The sequence below is a fragment of the Leishmania panamensis genome (assembly GCF_000755165.1).
Source record: "Leishmania panamensis strain MHOM/PA/94/PSC-1 chromosome 17 sequence".
Classification (NCBI taxonomy): Eukaryota; Euglenozoa; class Kinetoplastea; order Trypanosomatida; family Trypanosomatidae; genus Leishmania; species Leishmania panamensis.
In genome coordinates, this window is record NC_025862.1 from 258083 (window position 1) to 279961 (window position 21879).

The 21879-nt window shown below is 55.1% G+C and overlaps 7 protein-coding genes across 7 annotated transcripts, besides 2 other annotated features; all 7 read right to left on the bottom strand.

The window, feature by feature from the left end:
- Positions 1 to 1813: 1813 nt before the first annotated feature.
- LPMP_170570 (acyl-CoA-binding protein, putative) lies at positions 1814 to 3292 on the bottom strand (the record flags this gene model as incomplete). Its single annotated transcript, XM_010699446.1, has 1 exon — positions 1814 to 3292. The coding sequence occupies one exon, from the start codon at positions 3290 to 3292 to the stop codon at positions 1814 to 1816; it is 1479 nt and encodes a 492-aa protein (XP_010697748.1).
- Positions 3293 to 4348: 1056 nt separating this feature from the next.
- Positions 4349 to 4660, bottom strand: LPMP_170580 (acyl-CoA-binding protein, putative; the record flags this gene model as incomplete). Its single annotated transcript, XM_010699447.1, has 1 exon — positions 4349 to 4660. The coding sequence occupies one exon, from the start codon at positions 4658 to 4660 to the stop codon at positions 4349 to 4351; it is 312 nt and encodes a 103-aa protein (XP_010697749.1).
- A 1845-nt stretch (positions 4661 to 6505) lies between these two features.
- Positions 6506 to 7762, bottom strand: LPMP_170590 (hypothetical protein; the record flags this gene model as incomplete). Its single annotated transcript, XM_010699448.1, has 1 exon — positions 6506 to 7762. The coding sequence occupies one exon, from the start codon at positions 7760 to 7762 to the stop codon at positions 6506 to 6508; it is 1257 nt and encodes a 418-aa protein (XP_010697750.1).
- A 547-nt stretch (positions 7763 to 8309) lies between these two features.
- Positions 8310 to 8725: a repeat region.
- A 966-nt stretch (positions 8726 to 9691) lies between these two features.
- LPMP_170600 (acyl-CoA-binding protein, putative) lies at positions 9692 to 9982 on the bottom strand (the record flags this gene model as incomplete). Its single annotated transcript, XM_010699449.1, has 1 exon — positions 9692 to 9982. The coding sequence occupies one exon, from the start codon at positions 9980 to 9982 to the stop codon at positions 9692 to 9694; it is 291 nt and encodes a 96-aa protein (XP_010697751.1).
- A 2472-nt stretch (positions 9983 to 12454) lies between these two features.
- On the bottom strand, positions 12455 to 13429 carry LPMP_170610 (hypothetical protein; the record flags this gene model as incomplete). The annotated part of the gene is made up of 1 exon (XM_010699450.1): positions 12455 to 13429. One exon carries the CDS (start codon positions 13427 to 13429, stop codon positions 12455 to 12457), a length of 975 nt encoding a protein of 324 aa, XP_010697752.1.
- A 1230-nt stretch (positions 13430 to 14659) lies between these two features.
- Positions 14660 to 14915: a repeat region.
- Positions 14916 to 15959: 1044 nt separating this feature from the next.
- LPMP_170620 (hypothetical protein) lies at positions 15960 to 19580 on the bottom strand (the record flags this gene model as incomplete). The annotated part of the gene is made up of 1 exon (XM_010699451.1): positions 15960 to 19580. One exon carries the CDS (start codon positions 19578 to 19580, stop codon positions 15960 to 15962), a length of 3621 nt encoding a protein of 1206 aa, XP_010697753.1.
- Positions 19581 to 21411: 1831 nt separating this feature from the next.
- LPMP_170630 (hypothetical protein) lies at positions 21412 to 21879 on the bottom strand (the record flags this gene model as incomplete). Its single annotated transcript, XM_010699452.1, has 1 exon — positions 21412 to 21879. A coding segment is annotated over one exon (468 nt), but the record flags the coding sequence as incomplete, so codon positions are not given.

Below are 21879 nucleotides of genomic sequence, written 5' to 3' on the forward strand. Positions count from 1 at the left end.
CCCGAAGAACATGAGGAAGAAAAGTGCGCCAGGAAACACAGCGCACCCTCAGCGCTTCCCTGTCGCCACCACAGTGAACAGGACTCCTTCACTGCACCGCCACAGCAATGCCACGCCCTCGCGTGCGCTTTAGGGGCAACTCAAAGGAGGAAGCAACGAAGGCCCAATGCCGGCGGAATCAGTCACAGTGCAACTTGCGTCCTAAACCTCGCCCCGTCCGCCCTTGTGCGCGCCTACGCACCTGTTTTGTTTCGTTCCTTCCGCATGGGTTTTATCGTTAAGCTTAACGCCATCGTCGGGGTGTTTTGCCATCTCACTACTCCTCCAGTATCCTCTCTTCCTCTGTCTCCTCTCAAAACGCCCACAACGCCGTGGAAGCTTCGTCCTATTCACGGGAAGCGGAGGAGGAAGACGGTAAAGGCGGGGGGGCAATTCAGAAGGAAAGAGCAAACCTGCATTACCGATGTGGAGCCGCACACACACACACAAGCGGTGTGCCTGTGAAAACGAAGGAAACAAAAGAGCCCAAGCGAGGCAGCATGAGGGAGTAAAAAAAAAGTGGAACAGGAGAAGGAGAGGGAGAGAAAAACGACCCGAGCACGAGAAGACGTAGACGGTCGATGGTAACGGTGTTTATGACGAAAGAAGCTGCGGAACAACAGAAGTTTGGAAAGAAGAAAACAGCAAAAAAAAAAATAAGATGGAGGAGGTGAGAAGAGGAAGTGCGCATCAGCGACGGTGGTTGTGCACATGAGGAGGAGAGCAAGAAGAACAATCATATCACAACAAGACGAAGGAAAAAGAAATGAGTAGTGGAAATGTATATACACATACATACATATATACACATGCATATATATAATAGAAGCGAGGGACGTATGCAACATGAGCCAAGGAGGCAAAGAAGTAACGAATGGGGTGGGGCAGAATAGCAGAAAACGTTAAATGCAGGGAGGGAAGGGTGCAGGAGTACGCAGCAGTGCGTGGCGCAGCGACGAGAGTGATTCGAGTAAATGAAGAGAAGCTACAAAGAGAGACACACACACATATGTAGAAGCACCCGCTACACGCCAGAACACGAAGAAAAGAAAAAAAAGATCCTCTCTATGTGCATCGATACACCGGCGCACTGTGGATCGGGTGGGTGTCCGTGCATGAGCCTTGGCATGACTCATGACCAGCGCAGATTTCTCATCATTCCTTTCGCTATTGTACCTCGCGCCCCCCCCCCGCATAGAATCTCTAGGCATCCTCGTCCACCGTGCGGTACTTCTGTGGGTGGGTGTGTGGATGGGCGTTGGTGCTCCCCGAACCCTTTCGCCGGGTTCGCTCGCATCGACAGCATAGCGAACAGGAGAGAGCGAACGCAGCGAGACAAAAAAAGTACAAAAAAGAGGGGTGAACGAGGAGCACCAACGCCCATCCACACACCCACCCTCACCCACACAGCAGCAGCGGCAGCAATAGCCGAGAGGGAGAAAGGGGGGGAAGAGGTAAGGGAACGAGAGGAAAAGAGGCGAGAGCGCGCCACAGAAGACAGTTGAAAGAAAGGTGAAAACAAGTGGAAGAAGGAAGAACCACGAGAATGGCGCGTGAGAGGGCGGGGGTGAGGGGAGGAAATGGGGACGTAAGCGACATACAGACACAGAACAGCACGTGAATAGAAAGGAGGGAAGAGTGAAGGAAGGTAAAGGACCGGGAAGATGGGCAAACTTCTTGTGCACGCGCAGTTGACCACTCTTGCATGTGAGCGAGGGGTCAGAGGCAATCCTACGCATACCACACACTAACGCACGTGTACGCCAGACATTAGTTAGCCTTCATTTTCTTTCGCAGCATTCCTCTTGGCTCTGTTCTTCGCCTGGAAACTTGGTGCGGCACCCTTCGTCACCGGTCTCTCCTTTGCCGTAGGTTGCCTCTCCAATAGAGGGGGCTTCGGTGCTCCTTTCGCCTCAGCGGGGGCTTCCAGCTTCACCACCGGTGCCCGAGATGTCGAGACGTCTGTCCCAGACTTCGTTGCGACAGCGGGGGTGCCGCTCATTTTCTCACCCTCCGGCGCCGCCGCATCGGTGGGGACATCCTTCTCGATGCTCCCACAGAGGCTGCACACGCTCTGGAAGTCGCTACCCGTGCCCTGTGACTCGAGTGTCTCCTCGCCCTCCGCTTTGACGTCCGCCTCTGTCTCTTCCCCCTCCTCCGACGACGACGACACCTCCGCATTTGGCCTCGCGCTGGCCACGCCCGTGTTCGGATCCGCGTGAGAACCCGCGGCGCCTCGGTGCTTCCGCTCCGACTCCTCCTGCCTCTTCCGCCTTGCTGCCGAGGAGGCAGCTTTGGCAGCGGCGGCCTGCTTCTCCTCCTTCAAGAAGGAGTGCATCGTCAGTCGCTCTATCATCGACAGCTGCACGCCGGTGGCATTAATTGTTTCCTCTATGCTAAGATGTGCTGCCGCTGCGATCCTCTCGGCATCCTTATCGGCATCGGCGCGCTTCTTGAGAGTCTTGGCGGAGGTCTGATCGCCAATCACCTCGAGGTGGTCCTCTGTTCCCGGCGGCGCCCACACATAGCCGCACATTGCGGCATTCTTAAATATGTCCTTGCAGTACATGCGCTTTGCCTTCTCAGGGCTCATCCCCTTTAGCGCCGCCCACTCGTCATATCGCATCTGGTCAAACCCCGCCTTGAGTGGGCGAGAGCGCAGCCACTTGTACTTGCCTGAGCGTGCACCGGGGGTCTTCTGGAAGTCACTGAGATCGCCCACATGTGCCTGCTTATAGAGAGCGTAGAAGTGCGCGCGCAGAGATTCGGGGAGTCGGTATCCGCCCTTTGGAAGATTCCGGATAATCCTAACACCGTCGTGGAAGGCGGCCCATCGATCCTCGCTGGCCGGAGCACCCCAAACAAATGAGCAGTGCTTGCGAATCTGCAAGTCTAACAGGTCAATGTACCTGTCACGCGCCTTCTCACGGGTCATCCCCCGACACTTGCGCCAGCCGTACACCTTCCAGTACCTTTCCCAGTCCCGCAGCATGCTCGGCTGCTTCACGTCCTTCTCACCGATGTCGCCCTCCGTCGCCTGCTTAAAGAGGGAGTAGAACTGCAGCCTCACTATGTCAGAGATGGGAATAACACCCTGTATGGGCAGCTTTCGGACGTATGCATCTGCCTCCTTGAAGGCCTGTTCATAAGGATAATCTGGGGCATCGAAGTCAACCGGGTACACGATGGACTCGGCGTCGCACACCACCTTCAACTCCGGCTTCGCCCGCCGCCCAAAGAACCTCGCGAACATATTGTGCGCAGCCAGTGATAGTAGTTGGTGCCTGTGCAGGGGAAAGTACGGTTTTTGAGCAGCCGACAACAGAAGGTCATCAGTGCGCGACCTGCGCGCGTTAATTCGCCTTTTTCCACCTCGTTGTCTTCTTTTTATTCAGCTCACCTTCGCGTCCCTCGCCTCGGCACTCGCTGCTCTTACGACTTTCCCGTGGTGAAAACTGAGCGTAGCGCAAAACTAAAATGAATGTGCGTGAGAGAGTGAGAGTAAGAGCGAGAGAGCCCGCGAAAAAAAGGCAGCAAAATGCTGGGACGTGCGGAGGGGGGAGGGAAAGGGAGAGTAGAACCGATGGGCAGGAAAGAATGCAATGGTGTGTGTGTGTGTGTGTCGAAGGGAGTCGGTAGGTGAGTGTAGGTAATGATATATAGGTACGTAAGGCAAAAAGTGAATCAGAGGAAAAGAGGGGAAAGACGGTGGAAGATCGCGTGGGTCCATGAAGGTGTGCTGGCGCCTGCAAGTGAGTTACACAAACCGGAACACCGTGTGCACAGAAACATTTGTATGCACTGGCGCAAAGTCTAGCGCCGAGCATACACAGCGCCGCCACAGGCTGTGATGGTGAGCTACTAGGAAGGAAATACATGAAAGAGTGTGCCAGCCCTCCCTTGCTCGCTTGCTGCGTGATATATAAACTTTGGTGTGATAGTCACGATACCCGTGCGCGCCAAGAAGAACACACACACACACACACAATTGTATGTGTGCATCCACCGCCTTGTGACACCAGTAGAGCTACCACACACAGAGAGTACGTAAGCGGCCATACCGCCCATTCATCATCGGTAACGAGAGAGAGAGAAAAGGGGGTAGCAGAAACACTCTCCACTTGTGAATGATTAAGTGATGCAGAGGGGGAGAGAGGAATGGGGGTGTGCAGAGCAAAAGAGCTGGGGATCGGAGGCGGAAACTGTCGATAACTCGCGAGAGGCACAAGAGAGCAACGAGAGTCAATTATGGAGTCGTCGCTCTCGTTGGCAGTTCTTCGTCGCTTTCCCCGATCAGCCAAAAAAGTGCTCAGAGCTTGCTTTGCACCTTCGCACCGGACCTCCACTGAACTCCCCGAGATCTGAGCACCGTGGCAAGAAGCTTCACGTACGCCGCCTTGGCGTCCTGCGAGCTCATGCCCTTGCAACTGTTCCACGCATCCCACTTGGCGCGCGCCTCGACCTGCACGGCCCACGGCTGGGCGCCCTTCACGTCACCCTCCGTCCCCTGCTTGTATAGGGAGTAGAATTTGAGCTTGGAGTCGTTGTCCAGCTGCACCGGACCGTCCTTGGGAAGGGAGCGCACGTACAGCACAGCAGCGTCGAAGTCAGAGTCAGACATTGTGCATCTCACAGCTTCGGTTCTACTTTCCTCTCTTGGAGCTCTGAATGCTGGAGAAAGACACACACACACACACGCCACAGAAATATGGCGTCACGAAGAAGTTTGTAAGACAGAGAGGGGGGATATGTGGAGCTAAAGGGAAAAAAGATGGTTGACAGTGCAGCGATATCACGTGGTGGGCAAAGCGGCAATACAAGAAGGCTGTGCTCTTGGCTGTGAAGGAGTGCGTAATGAGGCGATCGAGAGAGAGGGAGGAGAGAGAGAGAGAGAGAGGGAAAGGATGCGAAGAGAAGACGATGATGGAGTGCAGGGGAAACGGGCCAAGGCAGATATTGACGGCAGCGGTGGGTGCATCGTGGATCGCGCGAAGAACCGCCACGGAAAAAGGGGGCGTGCGCACAAAAGCGGCAGGTGAAACAAACAAACAAAGGGAAAACGAAGAAAAAAAACGAAGTGAGCGAAGAGGAAAGAGCAGTACGAGTGCCGCCTCGTTTCTCTTTTTCGTTTTTCGTCTTCTCCCCTTACACCTCACCGTCGTATCCTCTCAGGACGACTCCTCTCTCTCTCTCTCTCTCTCTCTCTCTCTCGGATTATTCTAAATAGCTTTACGCGCTCACACGGTAAATGAGAAGGCCTACAAGGGCCTTTTGCGGTTAACTCGCTCGCGCATGTGGCATTCACACGAAGAGTGAAAGTCACATGCGCCGTCTTGGTCTACAGTGTCTCACCAGTGAACCACATAGCCTGCCCCTGTTTTCCCTTCCAGCAACATAGTTGACTAGGAAGAAGCATAGAAACCTTAAGTAGGCGAGGCGTGTTCTAAGCGAGCACACATGTTTCGTTCTGGCGTGTTTCTTTCCCCTCTTCTCACCGTTAATCGCATAATGGATGGTGTCAAGCCACCCCGCAGTGAGGCGCTTGTATGGATGTAGACGTGTAGGACAATATGGGAGGGAGAGGAGATAGGTACCTAGCGCGCACCTCGCAAAGCCGTTAGTAGGAAAGTGAGAAACGGTTTGGCGCAGACACAGGTGAGAGGATCTACCACCCCCTCGTTGATACTTTGACAACACACCTGCAAGCCTACCCCGCCGCCATCTGTTGCTTTACCCTCACTTACCCCAACGCTTGCGCTGCACAGACGTCGTAGGAAAACCACAGAGATGCAGGTGAAGTGGTACACACACTCGTACAGAGGGGAAGAAAGGCGGACAGACAGGCACGCAGTGTCAACGCAAAGGGTGGGGTGGGAAGAGCTGAAATAGCATGAAAAGAACGAAAGCAACGGAGACTTCACGTAGGAAGAAGCGCTGATGAGGAGAACGAAGAAAAAAAAAAACGCTGAACATGAAGACAATAGAGGCGCTCGTGCAGCCCACACGGAGGTGGGAGAGGGGGGACTCAAAAAAAAAAAGAACAAAGTAAAGTGTAAAAAAAAAAACAAGAGGATGGGAGAAAATCGAGGAAAAACGACACCAGGTGGAATAGTGGAGAGGGGGGCAGGCGAGAGTGTGCAGCAGGCAGCACAAGAAGCAGCACACGCACACATACACGCCTGCATAGGGCACTCATTGAATAAACATGCGTGGCGCTACGGCAAGCGGGGGTGTGGAAGGTCACAAATTAGTGTGGCTGGACTCTGACAACGACACTGGCGATAACGCCACTGTCGGCATGGAGAGAGGAAAGGGGTAGAAGAAAGGCGTCCGTGGAAAAATGAAGAAACAAAGGGGGCTTCTCATACGTCTTCAAGAAACCCCAATAGACCTCGACGGAGGCACATCAATCCTACGTAGGGAAGCCTCAACAGGCAAATTTCCGGGTCACTGGAGAGGCATCTTGCTAACAGCGACACGGGGTGGGGGTCTTTTCAGTGTATACCTGCCCCGCACACCCGTGCTCAGACTTCTCCTCTGTTTTCTCCTCCTCTGGTCTTATGCGCAGCACCCCAACGCCGGTCAGCACATTTTTGGAGCCGCACTCGTAAATTACCTCCTTCGTCCGCTCCTCCACATTGCAGCGCCAGAGGTGGCCGTGGTCCGTGACGTACATATACTGACGCAGTGTGCCTTTAAAGATCTCGGGCAGTTCCATGCAGTTCTCGAGGCTTGCTGCCCACGCGAGCCCGATTGGCTCATTGAAACCGCCCAAAAACAGCTCCATCTCCCCGAGGTGCGGCTTCCAGGAACGGGGATCGTAGGTGACGGGAGCGCGGTTCAGTGAGCTGCCACCCTCTTCGGCATCACCGCGGTTCGTCCAGTACAGGTAATTCTCCTTCGAGTCCAGCAGCAGGTCGATGGGCTCCGTCAGGTGGTCGAGCAGCGTCACAACCGTCGTCGGGTCGATCACACCCTCAGAGGCGGACGTTTTCGCGGCTATGACGGAGGGTAGGTGGCGGCGCTTGTAGTAGTACGGGGCCGCGAGAATGCGGCCTTTGCTTCCCTTGGACGGCCCCTTTGCGGTAAAGAAGATCAGGTTGTGAACTTCGTCCAGCGCAATACCAACGCAAAAGCGGCACTTGTCCTCGTCGCTGTTCGGCTCCACCGGCGAAGCGTACGCCTCCTCCTCGCTCATCCCGTTCGCGAGGGCCGCCAGCGTGTCTAAAGACAAGAGCGGCACCACCTCTTTCGTCTTCACGTTGTACTTCTTCACGCAGTGCCCCTCTCGGTCGCAGAAGAAGACGGAGCATCCGTCGCTGGAGACCGCCACCTGCTTTATGGTGGTGATGAGCGGAAGGTGTCCCGGGGCATGGAATGTCGCCATGCTACGAATGAGGTGTCGCGGCGCCGTCACCTCCACCAGCTCCACCGCTGAATTATTGCCAAAGAGCGGGGCACGCACGAGGAAGCCATCGGCATCATGCCAGTCTGCGCCATCTTTTTCCTCAGGGCACGGCTTCATTGCTCCCATATTGCCCCACCACACAACGATGTCATCGGGGTTATTCGACGTGTTGTACGCGCTGAGGTCAAGTCCAATACCGTCGGGGCACACGCAGCCGGTGGTGAAGAGCGTCTTCTTCTCCGACCCGTCTCCGCGCACCATATTGACAGTGTTATCGACAATGTCAAGGAATACGATAATGTCCTCGCTGGCCATTTCTTGGTCTTACGCGTGAGAATGGTGTGTGCGTATGTGTGTGTGGGGGGGGGGGTGTCTAAGAGCCCACAGCTCGGTGCTTAGACAGTAAGCGGAGACGAATCTGGAGGAATGTCGCGGAGGGAGAACCCAGCAGAGAGGGAACAGAGAACTAAACCTGCACTTGATGCGTTGCAGCTTCTTGATTGATTACTCTAGTAAGCCTACACACGAACAGATGATAAATCTGCCCGTTTAGGTTGTGAAGCACAGACACGATACATGTGTAATGATGCACATCAGCATCATCCGGACAACACGAAAGGGGGTGAGACAAACAAACAAAAAAAAGAGCAGAAAAATGGAGAACGGGGGGGAGACATTGTGCGATGTTTCAAAAAAGGGAAGGGCACGCGGAATGACACACAGAGAGGCCGTGGAAGAGAATTGTGCGCGCTATTTCGCTGCTAACACAAATAGCTGACAGCGCTGTGACAACGACAGGGACACCACCGCAACGCAAGAGAAATGGCTACCCATAGCACTTCCTCTTTTCCCTTCTCACGTTCCTTGGAGACTGGGGACACCTCAGCGTGGCATCGCGGCCCAGTACCCCACTCTGTGTGGGAAAGCCAAGCAGTCCCTATCCCTACCAGCGCCGAACAACCGCCGGCTTCGACGGCCCACGACGCAGCGAGGCCAGGGCGTTGCATCGCTGCTGATGTCGGCGGTGTGGCGCCGGGACGCCCCGCGACAACGCGCACGTCTGCACCACCAACGTGGTGGGCAGAGTGCCATCGCGAGCCGAACGTGTCTCGCCTGCCCTCGCCGCCTGGCGACGCGGGCGGGAGACGAGCAGGGGCCGGTCCATTGCCACAACGCGCGCCCAGCGCCGCTTCGCACCACGCGATGGACATTGAGAGGCCGGGTGGAGCGGAGTTCAACCTATGCGGAATGGCAGCGTATGGAGACGTTGAGGGAAGAAAAGCAAAAAAAAGAGTGTCTTCCGTGTGCTGATGCGGGCTCCTCGGAGAGTTTTCCATCTCTCTCTTTCTCTCTTCACTCTCTGTGCCGATGGTGAATGTGGAGGTGGGCGTGGGTGTGGGTACCTTTTTTTTGGCCTCTGTGAGCGTGTAGATGGGCGTTTTGCTGTTCAGGGAGAGCAACAAGCCGGAAAGAAAGAAGCGACGCGTAAGGTCATTCTATTCGACGAGGCATCCATCGCTGCAGCAGTGCCGCACACTAGAAAAAGGGAGGACGAAGAATCCGTAAATAGACGTGAGAAGTTCATACAACGCAAAGAACAAGGAGAAAGAGGCGGAGGAGGGGAACAACGAGGCCGCACACACGAGCACACACGAAAACATAAAGAGGAGAGAAAAGCTGCAAGGGATGGCCTTCGATGTATATATACGAAAGAAGAGAGGAGCGAAGAAAGACAGTGAAGAAGGGGGAGGGTGGAGAGAGTGGAGAAGCACTGCAGCGCTTTGCGAGAGAAAGAAAAGAGGCAGAGGAAGCGGCCAATGGACACGCCTTGAGTAAGCGCAGGCATCTCTCTGTGACACTCCCTCTCCCCCCGTCCTCCTTTCCACTCGTGCACCAACACAGGCCGAGACTAAGGCACCTCAAACATCGTCCTGGGATCCCAGTTTCCCCAGGCAGCGGGGAGAGGGGCTTCTACAGAAAGCTTCCGCCAAACCCCATGTCTCCCTTCCTCACCTCGTGCTCCGCAGCGCAGCTCATGCTGCTCTCCCTCTTTAATGCCGGGTATGCGCTGCCGCACAGTCTAACACCACCGAAAAGCACACGCAGGCACTGCCGTATGCGGCATTGTTCAGATGGAAGCCTTGGGCATAGGCTTGGTGACATGTGCGGCTTCCTGCGCATGCATTCAGTGGCTGGTGCAAACCGCTCGCGCGCATGTCCGCGTTGCCTCCTTGCCTCAAAAAGCTACGCAGGGTTCCACGGGTGGCCCTTCTCGGAGGTAACTTCGACCAGAAGCTTCACGTACGCCGCCTTGGCGTCCTGCAAGCTCATGCCCTTGCAACTGTTCCACGCATCCCACTTGGCGCGCGCCTCGACCTGCACGGCCCACGGCTGGGCGCCCTTCACGTCACCCTCCGTCCCCTGCTTGTATAGGGAGTAGAACTTGAGCTTGGAGCCGTTGTCCAGCTGCACCGGACCGTCCTTGGGAAGGGAGCGCACGTACAGCACAGCAGCGTCGAAGTCAGAGTCAGACATTGTGCAGGCGCTGTGTGGCAGGGGGGGAGAAGAAGTGGGTTAGGGTATTATTTTCGAGTAGGTTGTTAAGGGGGCTAATGAGGTTGGTAGAAGAAAAGTTGAGGATCTTCGTGAAGGAGTATACGCACACACACACACACACACACACAGGTTGATGAGTGCATATAGCAGCAGGGGTAGGAACGGCAAATGCACGCGCCAAAGCGAAGGGATAACGAGAAGGAAAAGAAATGCAGATGAAGAAAGCGAGAGCAGCAGAATGGCAATGCACATGCATCGAGAGAGTGTGTGTTTGCGTGTGAGAGTGAAAGTCATTGAGTACAGTTTAGGTGCGTACGCACACCAGGCACATGTACAGCAGAGAGAAGGAGGGAAGAAGGAAGCAGGACGAGGAAGGATCAAGGAGTACAAAGCCAAGAAGCACATGCACATTTTTGTTTCGTGTACTGCTTACCTCTGTGTGTATGTGTCTGTCGCATGCGCCTTCACCACCACCACCACCGAAGTACTGCATAGCATATTCCTCCTGCCCTTGCCTGTCGCCTTCTGTGTTTGCCTTTTTGTGTGTTTCCGTCGTTTCTGCCAGCTGCTCAGCACCATCTCTCAGCACGGAAATACATCACGCGTGCACGTGCGCGTGATGTACACAGAAAGAGAGAGAGAGAGGCCCCCTCTTCCTCACACAGCCATGGAACAGACATCCACTTCAGCTCCGAGACACAAAGAAAGTAAGAAAAAAAAAAGCAGAAGGAAAGGCAAGAGGGAGGGAGAGAGAGGGAGACGCGGCGTCTCACAGAACGATCATCGACAAGGAGAGATCGACACACGTGAAACGGGGAAAAAAAGATTCCGTCGCACCGTCAAATACAGACGACCGCGAGAGGCTGCGCTTTCACTTCTTCGCCCCCTTCGCTGCCACGCGCTCTCACTCTCCAAATCCATCGGCCCTTCTGGGTATTGTGGAGCGGCTCTTGGGTTTTTTCATGCACTGTATTCCCTCTCGCGCACCCTTTGCTCGCGTGTTCCCACAGACTTCTCCGATGAAGGGCGAGTAGCGACGAGGACAAGAAACTAGGGGGAATGTGCAAAGAGGCGAGTAAGGCAGTCATGCCTCAGCTCAGTCGATCCTCACCTCACTACCATAGAAAGTCGCACAGTCTTGAGGAAGGCGCCCGCTCCAGCTCTAGAGGGATCTCCGGCACGAGACAGCCGGCGGATAGCAGCACCATCACAGGTGGCGACGAGGGGCTTTCTCTGGTGGTTCTGATGCAACCGGACGTGACTCTGCAGCCGTCACGGCAGATTAGCTGGAAGACGCGTAATCCACCGAAACGCAGTCGGAAGAATCAGACATCGGTGACAATTTTAGAAAACAGGAAACTCATGTCGGTGCTGCGAGTGTGCACATCGGACGACTAGGGGGGTTGGTGGATGGACTTTTGAGCTCTCGTGCTTTTCTGCGGAGCCCCAAGAGATGAAAAATCCTCAGACGCCAACGCACGGAAATGAGCAAAGAGAGAGAGAGAAGGCAAAGACAAAGGCGAGGGAGGAGAATGACAAGAGACAGTGCAGGAGAACGAGCCACGTACGATATGCTCTTGTAGGAACGAGCAACGTGAAGTCAAGAAACATGGTATTCAGTATTGCCGGAGAGGAGGAAGAGAGCACCGCGCGTCACAGAGATGCCTGTAACGGCACACACAAGATATACCCGTTCTCATGCCACCTCAGAAATGAGTACAGTGCGCAAGGGAAACGCATGCACCAGGGTGAATTGGCGACTCCAAAACTCTGATCCAACGTGTGGGTAGCTGTGCACTTTTTCCCTCCTACGCTGCCACGATCGCGATGGCTCCAGTGACCTTGCGCACACACACACTGGCTCCCTCTTCAGAAAAACTCTCACTTTCTCCGTGGGTAGTGCCACACCACGTCGATGGTCATATCAGTAACAATCTGGAGGTGTGAAAAGAGGAAGTGGGACAGAGGAAAGAAAAGAGAAGGGGAAAAAAGAGTCACCTGGATCACTACAGCGAATCCCTGTCTCATTCGTTTGATGGCAGTACTGGAGACTCGAGTCTGACAGCACTGCCTTGCTGTCTCCTCTTCCTCCTCTCCTTCGTTCGGATGCCACACGCCAGTCCATCTTATTTCTGGTCTTCACAGCACGTGACGAAATCATCGATCCGGCGCATCACCCCCAATCACAACGAATACTCCAACAACAGCGCATCACGCTGACAACGGTGCCACATAGCAACCACGACATCACCACTGACAGACCTACACGGAGGACGCAAAACACGCAGCAAGAAAAAGAGCAAATTAACAGAGTGAGCGGGAGAGAGGCATCCCCTGCCAATGGCATGTCACCTGATGCGTACTCACATCGAATCCCGCGTGCGTGCGTGTGTGCGTCTCAAGTGAAAGACAAGCTTGGAAAGTCGTCAAGTTGCATACGTGAGCGCACGCCTACTGCCTGAGCTTCTTCTTTTCCTTCTTCTCTGACCCCTTCGCGATGCGTCCATTGCTCTTCTCGCCAAGCGACGCGCAGTCCCCCATGAGCTCCTCCATCTCCTTTGCAGCCTTCTCAAAGCGCCGCTTTATGACAACGTCCGGCTCAAACCGCTGCATCCACGCCTGCACCACACCTGCCACCTCGTCTGCGCACTTCGCGGAGAATATGTCCTCATGGCTCTCCGCTGTCTTGATGGCAGCCACCCTTCGTAGACCAAAGAACTCCTTGTGAATTTCAACGTCCGTAATGGATTGCTTTATCGGAACAATAAGCTGAAGAGGGTGGTGCACTTGAGCGAGGTGTCGCACGGGCACATAGCGGTGCTCATCTCGCACCAGGCCTTTTTCCCGGAAGAGAGAGGCAGAGGAGAAGAGGTGATCCTCGTAGAGAGACTTGTCCGCGGCTGCCGGGTACGGCAGCGTCGTCTCCAAGCCATTCCTCAACGTTTCAATGGCGAAAGAGAGCTCGGCATGTGGCACGTTGACGTCATCCCTCGCCTTTGCAATCTCCTCCCGCTGCTTTGTGTTGCGCACGAGCTGCTCCGTCACCAGTGGGGTGTCTAGCAACAGCAAGGACCCAATGCGGTGTGGATACGCAGTCGACGCAGCCATGCGAGCCGCCACCAAGGCGCCGTAAGAGTGCGCCAGTACATGACTCCATTGCACGTCCATCGCATCCAGCACGGCACACACGTGGCGGCACGACTGCTCCATCACGTTGACTTCGCCAATGGACACCAGCAGCGGGACGTAGACGGCGCCGTAGTCCCACGCAAGCGAGGAGAGCATTGCTTCGTACTTCTTTGAGGCCTCCTGACACGCATCTAGCACGGCTGTAGCAGACTGCTCCAATCGAGCGATACTGTGGTCGAGAATAACGAGAGGGCGTGGGCCGAGGTGATCGCCATAGTAGAGCACCGTTGTCGGCATGCTCGACCGACCCTCAGCGTCGTTCACAGCGTGCAGCTGCCAGGGCTTGAAGGTCAGCATGCGCCACCCCTTTGTTGAACCTATCTTCCGCCCTGCACCATCTGCTGGTGATGACGGTGGTGGTGGTGGTGGCGGCGTTACTCCATCCATGCTTCCTCTCTCAGTCGAATTACTTCCCGATAAGGATGCAGTTGCTGGTGGCTTGGAAGCTTTGGCGGCCGATGCCGTCGCCGCACCACTGGAAGCAACCCCGGCAGCCGCGCACCTTCTCCACCTTACTGAGCGCATTACTAGCAGCTGTTGCTTTTTTCGAAAAAGCAGTGTGGCAGCGCTCACAAGCGTTTCCTTTAGTCTTGTGAAACGGTTGATCCTGTGGAAACTTGCTACATAGCAAAGAAGCGACCGAATCGCACACGTGTCAGTGTCCTCCTCGTGCCGGTGTCGACGGGCGTCGAAAGGTCGTAGCAGTCGATACGGGGTACTGAAGTAGTGCGTCAGTGGACCGAAAAGGGAAAAAGTATGGGGACAGAGAGGAAGAGAGAAAGAAGCAGAATGTCACTGAGTGCACGAAGCTGTAAAGAGGAGAAAACTGAAGTGTGTTTGCTACACATTCACCAACATAGGGAGGGGGAAGCCCGTGTGCTGAATTTATGGAATTTAGCCTCTATCGTCATACGCACACAAGCACACGAATTTGTGTGCATGGAGCTTGTCAGTGTGATTCGAGAACCAACTGTGGTACAGAAGCTCAGTCCTTTGTTGCCCGTGCTCTCTCGCATGCTAGCTGCTGCTGACCCCCTCACGGAGACAGGATGAAAACAAATGCTGTACGATGGCGGTTGCTGCTGCATGTGGTGGTCGTTGTTTTCCTCGCTTCTGCTTTGTTGTGCGCATCGTCTTCGCAAGCTGCCCCTCACTGCACTTGTCACTCTTGTCCTCCTCATTCTCTTCCTGTTCATTTCCTATTCCTTTCATGATGCAGCGAAGATGAGATGAAGGACAGGGAAGATGAGAAGAAGAAAAAAAACGGCAGGCAACAGAAAAAAGACGCCCTGTTGACCTCGCGCTCCTCTCCCTTCCCATAAATCACGACAATCCTGAGCTCCCCCCCCCTTATCAGCCTCCTCTATTCCCTTCGCACCCGCACACGCAGTGAAAGTGAGAAAGAAACACATGAGCACCACGTGTAAATTGAAGCACTTGTGCGTGTGCAAAGAATGGACGCAGGACTTCCTTCGTTTTTACGTCTCCATACGCTGCCATTCCGCATAGGTTGAACTCCGCTCCACCCGGCCTCTCAATGTCCATCGCGTGGTGCGAAGCGGCGCTGGGCTCGCGTTGTGGCAATGGACCGGCCCCTGCTCGTCTCCCGCCCGCGTCGCCAGGCGGCGAGGGCAGGCGAGACACGTTCGGCTCGCGATGGCACTCTGCCCACCACGTTGGTGGTGCAGACGTGCGCGTTGTCGCGGGGCGTCCCGGCGCCATGTTGAGGTGTTTCTCGTTATCAGGGAATGAACCTAAGAGAAGAAACCAAAGGTGGAGACAAGTCCAGCAATGAATCAGCAACAGCAAGAACACTAAAAGAGAGGCAAGAGAGGTGGTGGAAGAAGCAAACAAGCCTCTGTCTATATCTAGTGCTGACTGTGACGGTGCCGTCATTCCCTGTTTGCGCGTGGTGGTTTGTTATTCGAGGAAACCACACAAAGGAAGTAGAAAAAGAGAATGATGTGTCTTTTTCTTCGTGTATGTGTGGGCTACATAAATCCAAAAAAAAAAAGCAGCACAATAGCTTCCGAGCTCATCCTCACAGATGGTGTGTGGGACATGCATAAGCAGATGCAGGTATGTCGGTATCGGTCGGTGTCTGTGTGTCTGTGTGTGTGTGTGTGTGTGCGTCCAGGCATCTATAAGTCCTCTCTTTTTTTTTTCGCTCTGCGTTGACCACCTCGTCGCATAAAATATAGGCGAAAGGCGCACACCCCCATACGCAGCAACCCGTGCCGCGATGTGGGTGCAGAAGCGAGACGAAAAAAAAAAGACAAGAATAAATAAATCAATCTGGAAAGGGAGGACAGCCTCCAAACGGGAAGGAGAAAGAAGGGGGTGGGTTGGGGGTGAAAGCACCAATGTAAACACGGAAAGGCAAAAGCAAAGGAGATGCGGGAAGGGGTGAAGGAATCAACGTACACGAACACAACGAGCACACACACACACAGAGACACACACACAGGAAGAGCCGAAATGTACAAAAAGGGAGGTGGTGGTGGGTTTTGAGAAACGCCAAGCTCGCATACCTCTGACCCACACCCGCTCACCGCGGAGGACGACAGTAAGGGGATAACGAGAAGGAAAAAAAAACAAGAGGGAAGCAAAGCAGTGCGTGGCATCCTATTCGGCTGCCACTGAACAACATGAGAGAGGCGACATACAGTTGCAAAGGATAAAATGACAACAAAAGTGGGTCATCGCCACCCCCAATGACCTCCTACGCAAATAGCCTCCATCGTATGCAGGAAGGGAGAGAGAGTGGTCAACCCTCTCCATCTGTCTCCAACGCCATGCGGTCGTATTCTAGACGGGCAAAACGGTCCCATGTCGACTGCTCTGGGCCACCTAACAAGCGCTCTTCGTGCGATACGAACGGATCGCGCTGTTCAAACTGCAAGAACTTCACCACGTTGGTCAGCAGGTTCAGAGCCACCGCAGCTGCCTCTGGCTCGCGCATGAGGTCTGAGAGAAAGAGGCCGCGATATTCAGAGCACCGCATCATGTCGAACACCTGGCACACAACGTCCTCGAAAGTGACAACCCCTTCCTGGACGTACTGGAGAATCTTGTCACGCGTGGCGTTGTAAAACTCGCGTAGCTCATACACAGAAAGTACCCCATCTCCGTCCAGGTCAAGAACGCGAAACCAGTAGCGGATAGCTTGCGGTGTGGATTTATCCTCCTCCGAGAGGCAGAACCAAACAAAGTCTTCATAGCCGATGCGATGCAGCACATTGCACCGGCGCCGCCGCCCAACCCCGGCAAAGATGCGCTGTACGATGCACGGGTTCATAACATCCTCCGGGGCGTACCGCATGAGGTCCTCTGGCGCCAGTAGCATGTCGCGGTCCTCATCTAGCTCCCAGAAGCGGCAGTACAACACGTAAAAGTGCTCGTAGGAGAAGAAGAGGAGCACCATGTTGATGTCTTCGACAGAATCGACCTGGCGAAAGGCGTCGATCAGCCGCGACGTAGCCAGCTCCGAATAACGAATACAGCCTCGGTCAAAGCGGTCGAGCTCGTAGAAGATGCGGTAGATGACGGTGTCGAGGTACTTGGTCTGGAAGTCAGGTGTCTGCCGTAAAAAGGCAAGACCTGGGTGATAGGTGAGAAGAACACTGATGTAGGCGACGAAGTCCTGGGGTAGCAAGTAGGGTCGGAGGGGCGACGCGCTAAGGGAAGCTCTTGAGGTCGAGACAGACTGGTCGTTTGCCTCTGTTCCTCCGTTCATAGCCACCAGAGAGGCCGCTGCCGCTGGCGAGGTGGGCAAGCAGGAAGAGAGAATCAGCAAGTCGAAAATGCGCCGCACAGTGTCTTTGTTCTTGAGGTGGGCCTCGTAGAAATCCTTCATGTGCTGTGCCGTAATGAGGAAAACGGAGGGCAGTCCAGTCGCACCACCGCTGCCCTTCGTGGTGTGACTCAGTAGCGACGACGAGGACCCCAGGCAGCCGTTGGCGTGGCGTGTCTGAGACGAGCTATGATTCCCTGGCGCACCAACGTTGCCATCGTGCACCTCCCACTGTATAAGCCGCATTATGAGAAAGGCAAAATACCGCGGTACACCAAAGCACTGGGAGCACAGGCGTTGCATGCACTGGGTAAACTGATGCTTGTACAGTAGTTCCTGCTTGGCGAAGGGTAAACTGTTGGTACCGTGGCCACCGCTGCGCAGACGTCCACCCAGCAGCCGAACTCGCTGAGAATGTCGAGGAAAGGGTGGAAGACGGCTAAACTCGCGCTGAATGTAATGCGCCACCTGCCGGTCATCGAGCGCGTGCAGCTGTGACATAGGTGCCACCCTCTGCGGCCGTCGCGATTCAGAGAGGTGCAAGCTACCATCGTTGGTTCCGACGAGCGACCCCGCCTTCGCGCCCAAGCATCCGCTCTCCCCGCCGTCGTACATGGGGGACGAGATGGAGACACCGTCTGCAACCTTCAAATGAGGGTTCTCGTGCTTGGTGGAGAGCGGTCCACTGATCATCTTCTCTCCCGTAGTCGGGCGACCGAGGGGAAAGTAGAAGCGGGGTATCTCCTCGTATGTGGCCTCCCGCCGCGATGGCGCTGCTCTCAAATTGTTGCTGCTGGGGCTTCTGTGGTGCGTAGAGGCAATGGTCCGGGAGGAGTTGGGAAGGGTTACCTCTGATGCCGAACGATGCAAGGATAGAGATTCAGTGTATCGGCGAGGTGAGACTCTTGCGTCGTTCGCAGGATCGGTCCACTCACACGACGCCGCCGTACCAGGCGAGGCGTCACCACTTCTCGGCGTCAGGGATATTACATGCTTCTCTGGCGTCAGTGACGGCACAGGTGACGCAGTGGATGTGTCAGGGTCCCTTTTTACGTCTCGTGATGGCAGCAAAAGCGATCCGTCCGCAGGTGACACCCGCCCCTCCTGTGCAGAAGTGGCACCCTTGCTCCTTTTCCGTCGGCGCCGACGGGCACTGGCTGAGCGCACTCCAGCAGTAGCTGTCGTAGGGGCCGCCTCACCTGGTGGCGACGTAGACCTTCGCTCCGCGAGTGCAGAAGAAAAGAGCCCAGTCACAGTGGAGGCCGGAGGCAGAAGGGAGCCAGGAGTGGCCTGATCTCCCGATGGAGCTAGGGCTTCGTCAGCCACAGGGCTTGATCCTTTCTTGGTGCACTGCAGCTTTCTCTTGTCCTCCTCGCCGTGAGTGGTGGATGTGGAGAGCTCACTGCCCGACTCGAGTGCTACGCTCTTAGTAATCAGCTTGTTCTTGGGGGACAGCTTCGTCGGGGGCGCCTCTATCGAAGGTGGGCTAGCGCATGTTGCGACAGGCTGACTAGAGCCCTCAGCTTCCTGTGGCTGAACGGAGGATGCACTAGCGCGTGACACGGCAACGCAGGCATTGCCACCACCCCACGCCTCTTTCGCCTTTGCAATTCCAGCGTCCACGAGCACGTCTCGAATGACTGCATCGAGGCTGGCTCGAGTGTTTGGCATGCTCATCCAGTGCCGCATCAGTTCTAACATTTTCCACCGCGCGAGTTCGTGTCCTGGTGGGCCAAATTCTTGACTCTCAAAACGCTGCTGCTGCACCGTTGTAAACCCCGCAAACCGGTCCGACGATGTTACTAACGAGGACGACGCGGAGGTTCGGGGTAGTGGCTCGACAGCCACAGAGGTCGTGACTCCGGCATGGCGAGAGTAGTGTCGGTGCCCCCTTGCCTCCTCAGCATTGCCTTTTCCATCGCTGCAGGTGACCAGCTCTGGTGAACGGGACTCCCCAATTTCCGCAGCGGAAGATGATACCGGCGGCGAGGAGTAAAGATGCAAACGCGGCGACAGCTGCTGGTGATGGTGGCGTGATGAGCTGCTTTGATTCGTGATGAATGAAGCGGGAGGGCTGCTACCTGCCCGCCAAAGCAGAGGATAGCGATACCCGATCCGTCCATCAAACTCTGTGACGGGGCGGTTCTTTTCTCCCAGCAAAGTTGCCGCAGCTTCATCGTCGTCCACTTGAAAAACACGGTCACCGTTGTACCCGTGCAACGTCGTGTAGCAGTCACCTGCCGCGCTTGGCCCCGTCACTGCACCAGACGCCACTGTGTTTTGATCAAAATGTCCGTGGGTACCGGGGAAAGTCCCAGGAGTCGTGGTACTCGCCACCGCACCACCCCCAGCCTTGTTGGCGCTGTGTCGCGCACTGCGAGACGAGCGAGTAAGATCGCCGTAGTAGCCGCTCCGGCTGTCCACTCTGCCTGTCCATGCATTCGCTGTAGCGCCGCCTACGTGTTTGTTGTTACGAGGGCTGGGTAGCGCCGCCTCTGCAATCCCAGACGACGCTACCTGTGAGGCACCCCAATCACCAGCGGCAGCAGACGGTGCAGACGAGCTCCGATGAGACACACGGCGACCAGCTGCCATTACGTTGGCAGTGTTCCTACGGAAGCCGTAATGCGGCGATGGAGTGGAGGGAGGCGCAAAGACGGACGACGGAGAGCCAGGTGCGGATACTCGGTGTATCGCTGACGCGGACTCTCTGCGGCGACCGTTGGTGGTAATACTGCTGCTCGCTGTGGTCGGAGACACCAAGCCTCCATGACTGCTACCGCCGTTTCTCTGTGCTCTTCCCGTCTCTCCAGACAGCGACAGATGCGCGCGCGGCAACGCCTGCCTCGACGGCTTCTCATTCACCCCGTCGCATGAGCACTCTAGCTGGCTACTCATCCGGCCATCCTCACCCATTTACACTACGTGGCATAAACAAAAAAGGGAGAAGACCAGGCAACGTTGCGGCAGCGGTGCGCTGTCTTGAAAAGACAGGAGAAAGCCGATGTTCTCGTGTGTATTTTTTCCTTTGCAGGCTGGGTTCTTTACCACTTTGCCGCGGAGAAGAGAAAAAGAGGCGAGGCGAAAAGGGCAAAGGGTGAGCTGATGAAACAGTTCTGCGTCGCAGCAGTAGGCAGATCGGTGTACTCTAAGCACAGAAGGAAGAAAACGGGAGAATTGAGAAACAGTGGTGATAGACTGACCCGCGCGTTGAGTGTGCTCGCACAAGGGTACAACAGTGACGACGATGGAAGTGTGTGTGCGGTACAAAAAATCGCAGTCCGATACGGTTGTGCTTATACATCCAATTAGAGAGAAATGACGAAGAAAACAAGAGTAGCTAAAGGGGAGAGGAGGGGGAAAAAGAGGGGCAAGCGGGACTCTTTCTGCCCGTTAACGTTGTGCGCGTGTGAAAAAAGGTAGGAAGAGATACACCCTGCGCGTGCACACAGAAAAGTGCAGATCCTTGCGCGGCACGTGAAGTCAGATGCCAAAGCTAGACAAACGAGACCGCTGGTTAGTGATACAGGAAGATGTGGAGAAAAGTGGGGAAAAGAAGGGGGGAGAATAGTCGGGGCAGGCAGGACAGGGAAAGAACTCGGTCAGTAGTTGTACCAGTCTCCCTCAAGCCTATGGTATGACGAAAAGAAAACAGGAGAAGGTCGGGGTGTTGCCCGAGTGCATTCTGCGCCATCGTTGGGAGAGTGTCAAAAGACCAAAGAGCAACATGCAGGAGGTAGCAAGTGAAAGGGCAAGTAAAACGAAAAAAAAGAAAGGTCATTTAGAGAGACCAATGGGCATGGGGCATCTGTTTTATCGTGGTTGGATGTGGCTTGGTAGTCACGTGCGCAAAAAGGGAACCGACCAAGTTTAAAGCACTCCTCACGCCTGGCACAGTCATCTTTGCCGCCTTCGAGGTGGACCGTTGGCGTGAGTTGAGGTACTCGATCTCCCCAGCGCTCAACGAGGTCGCAGCTTCTGCAGCGGAAAAGAAAATTGCCTTTCATTTTCATTGATGTTTTGCTTGTTCTGCCCAGTTATTGATACCGTTTTGTTGGGTGTCGAACTCCGTCGATCTCTCTGCAGCATTGGTATGCTAGCAAAGAGATCAACACATAGGTACAGAGAGAGGTGCGCAGTGGCAGTAAAACTAAACGAGGAGCAAACGCAATAGGTGAAAACAAAAAGTGAAATGAGCTAGCGGCTTGTGCGTGTACATAGGTGTCCATGTGTTTGTGTGCGTGAAAAGTGCAGACAAGAGTTTGATATCGCGCGGGCGTGTTAGAGAGTTTGTACGCCTCTTTCCCTTTTGGCGAAGTGCGTTAAAGAAAGCAGTACAGAGTGAGATAAGCGCGGTGCTCTTGGTGCTGCCGGGAACCATAAACCAGGCTCGAGCGGTGAAAAACAGGGAAGCACTGACGAGCAATCACCTAGAGGAGGTCCGCCTCCCCTCTCCATATGCCTCTGAAAGAGCGATGCCTTTGAACGTAACTCCACAGAAGATTGAGATGAGGAGGAAGTAGACAGCTACCAGCGCCGGCCGTGCCGCTGACAACACCCCGTTCCACTCGGCAATCATCATTTGGCACACACCGTCGAGATGATCCGACTCACCTACACGGGCTGCGACGCAAAGCTTCGACACCGACATCCTGGCAATAAAAAAAGTCTGCCAAGCACTTCTCAAACACACTACGACAACTAAGGCAGCCAGAGCTGTGGTTCCATGAGCCATGACGCTGCGCTGCAGAGCTGTCTGGGGTTTTAGAGATGGATTGGGTGACGATACTTCTGGTCTGATTACTTGCTCACCAGCCGCAGGCGCCGCGGCAACTGCAGGAGCAGCACTTGATTGACCAGCCATTTTGGCAACAACCATCGCAGCCATCTTTTT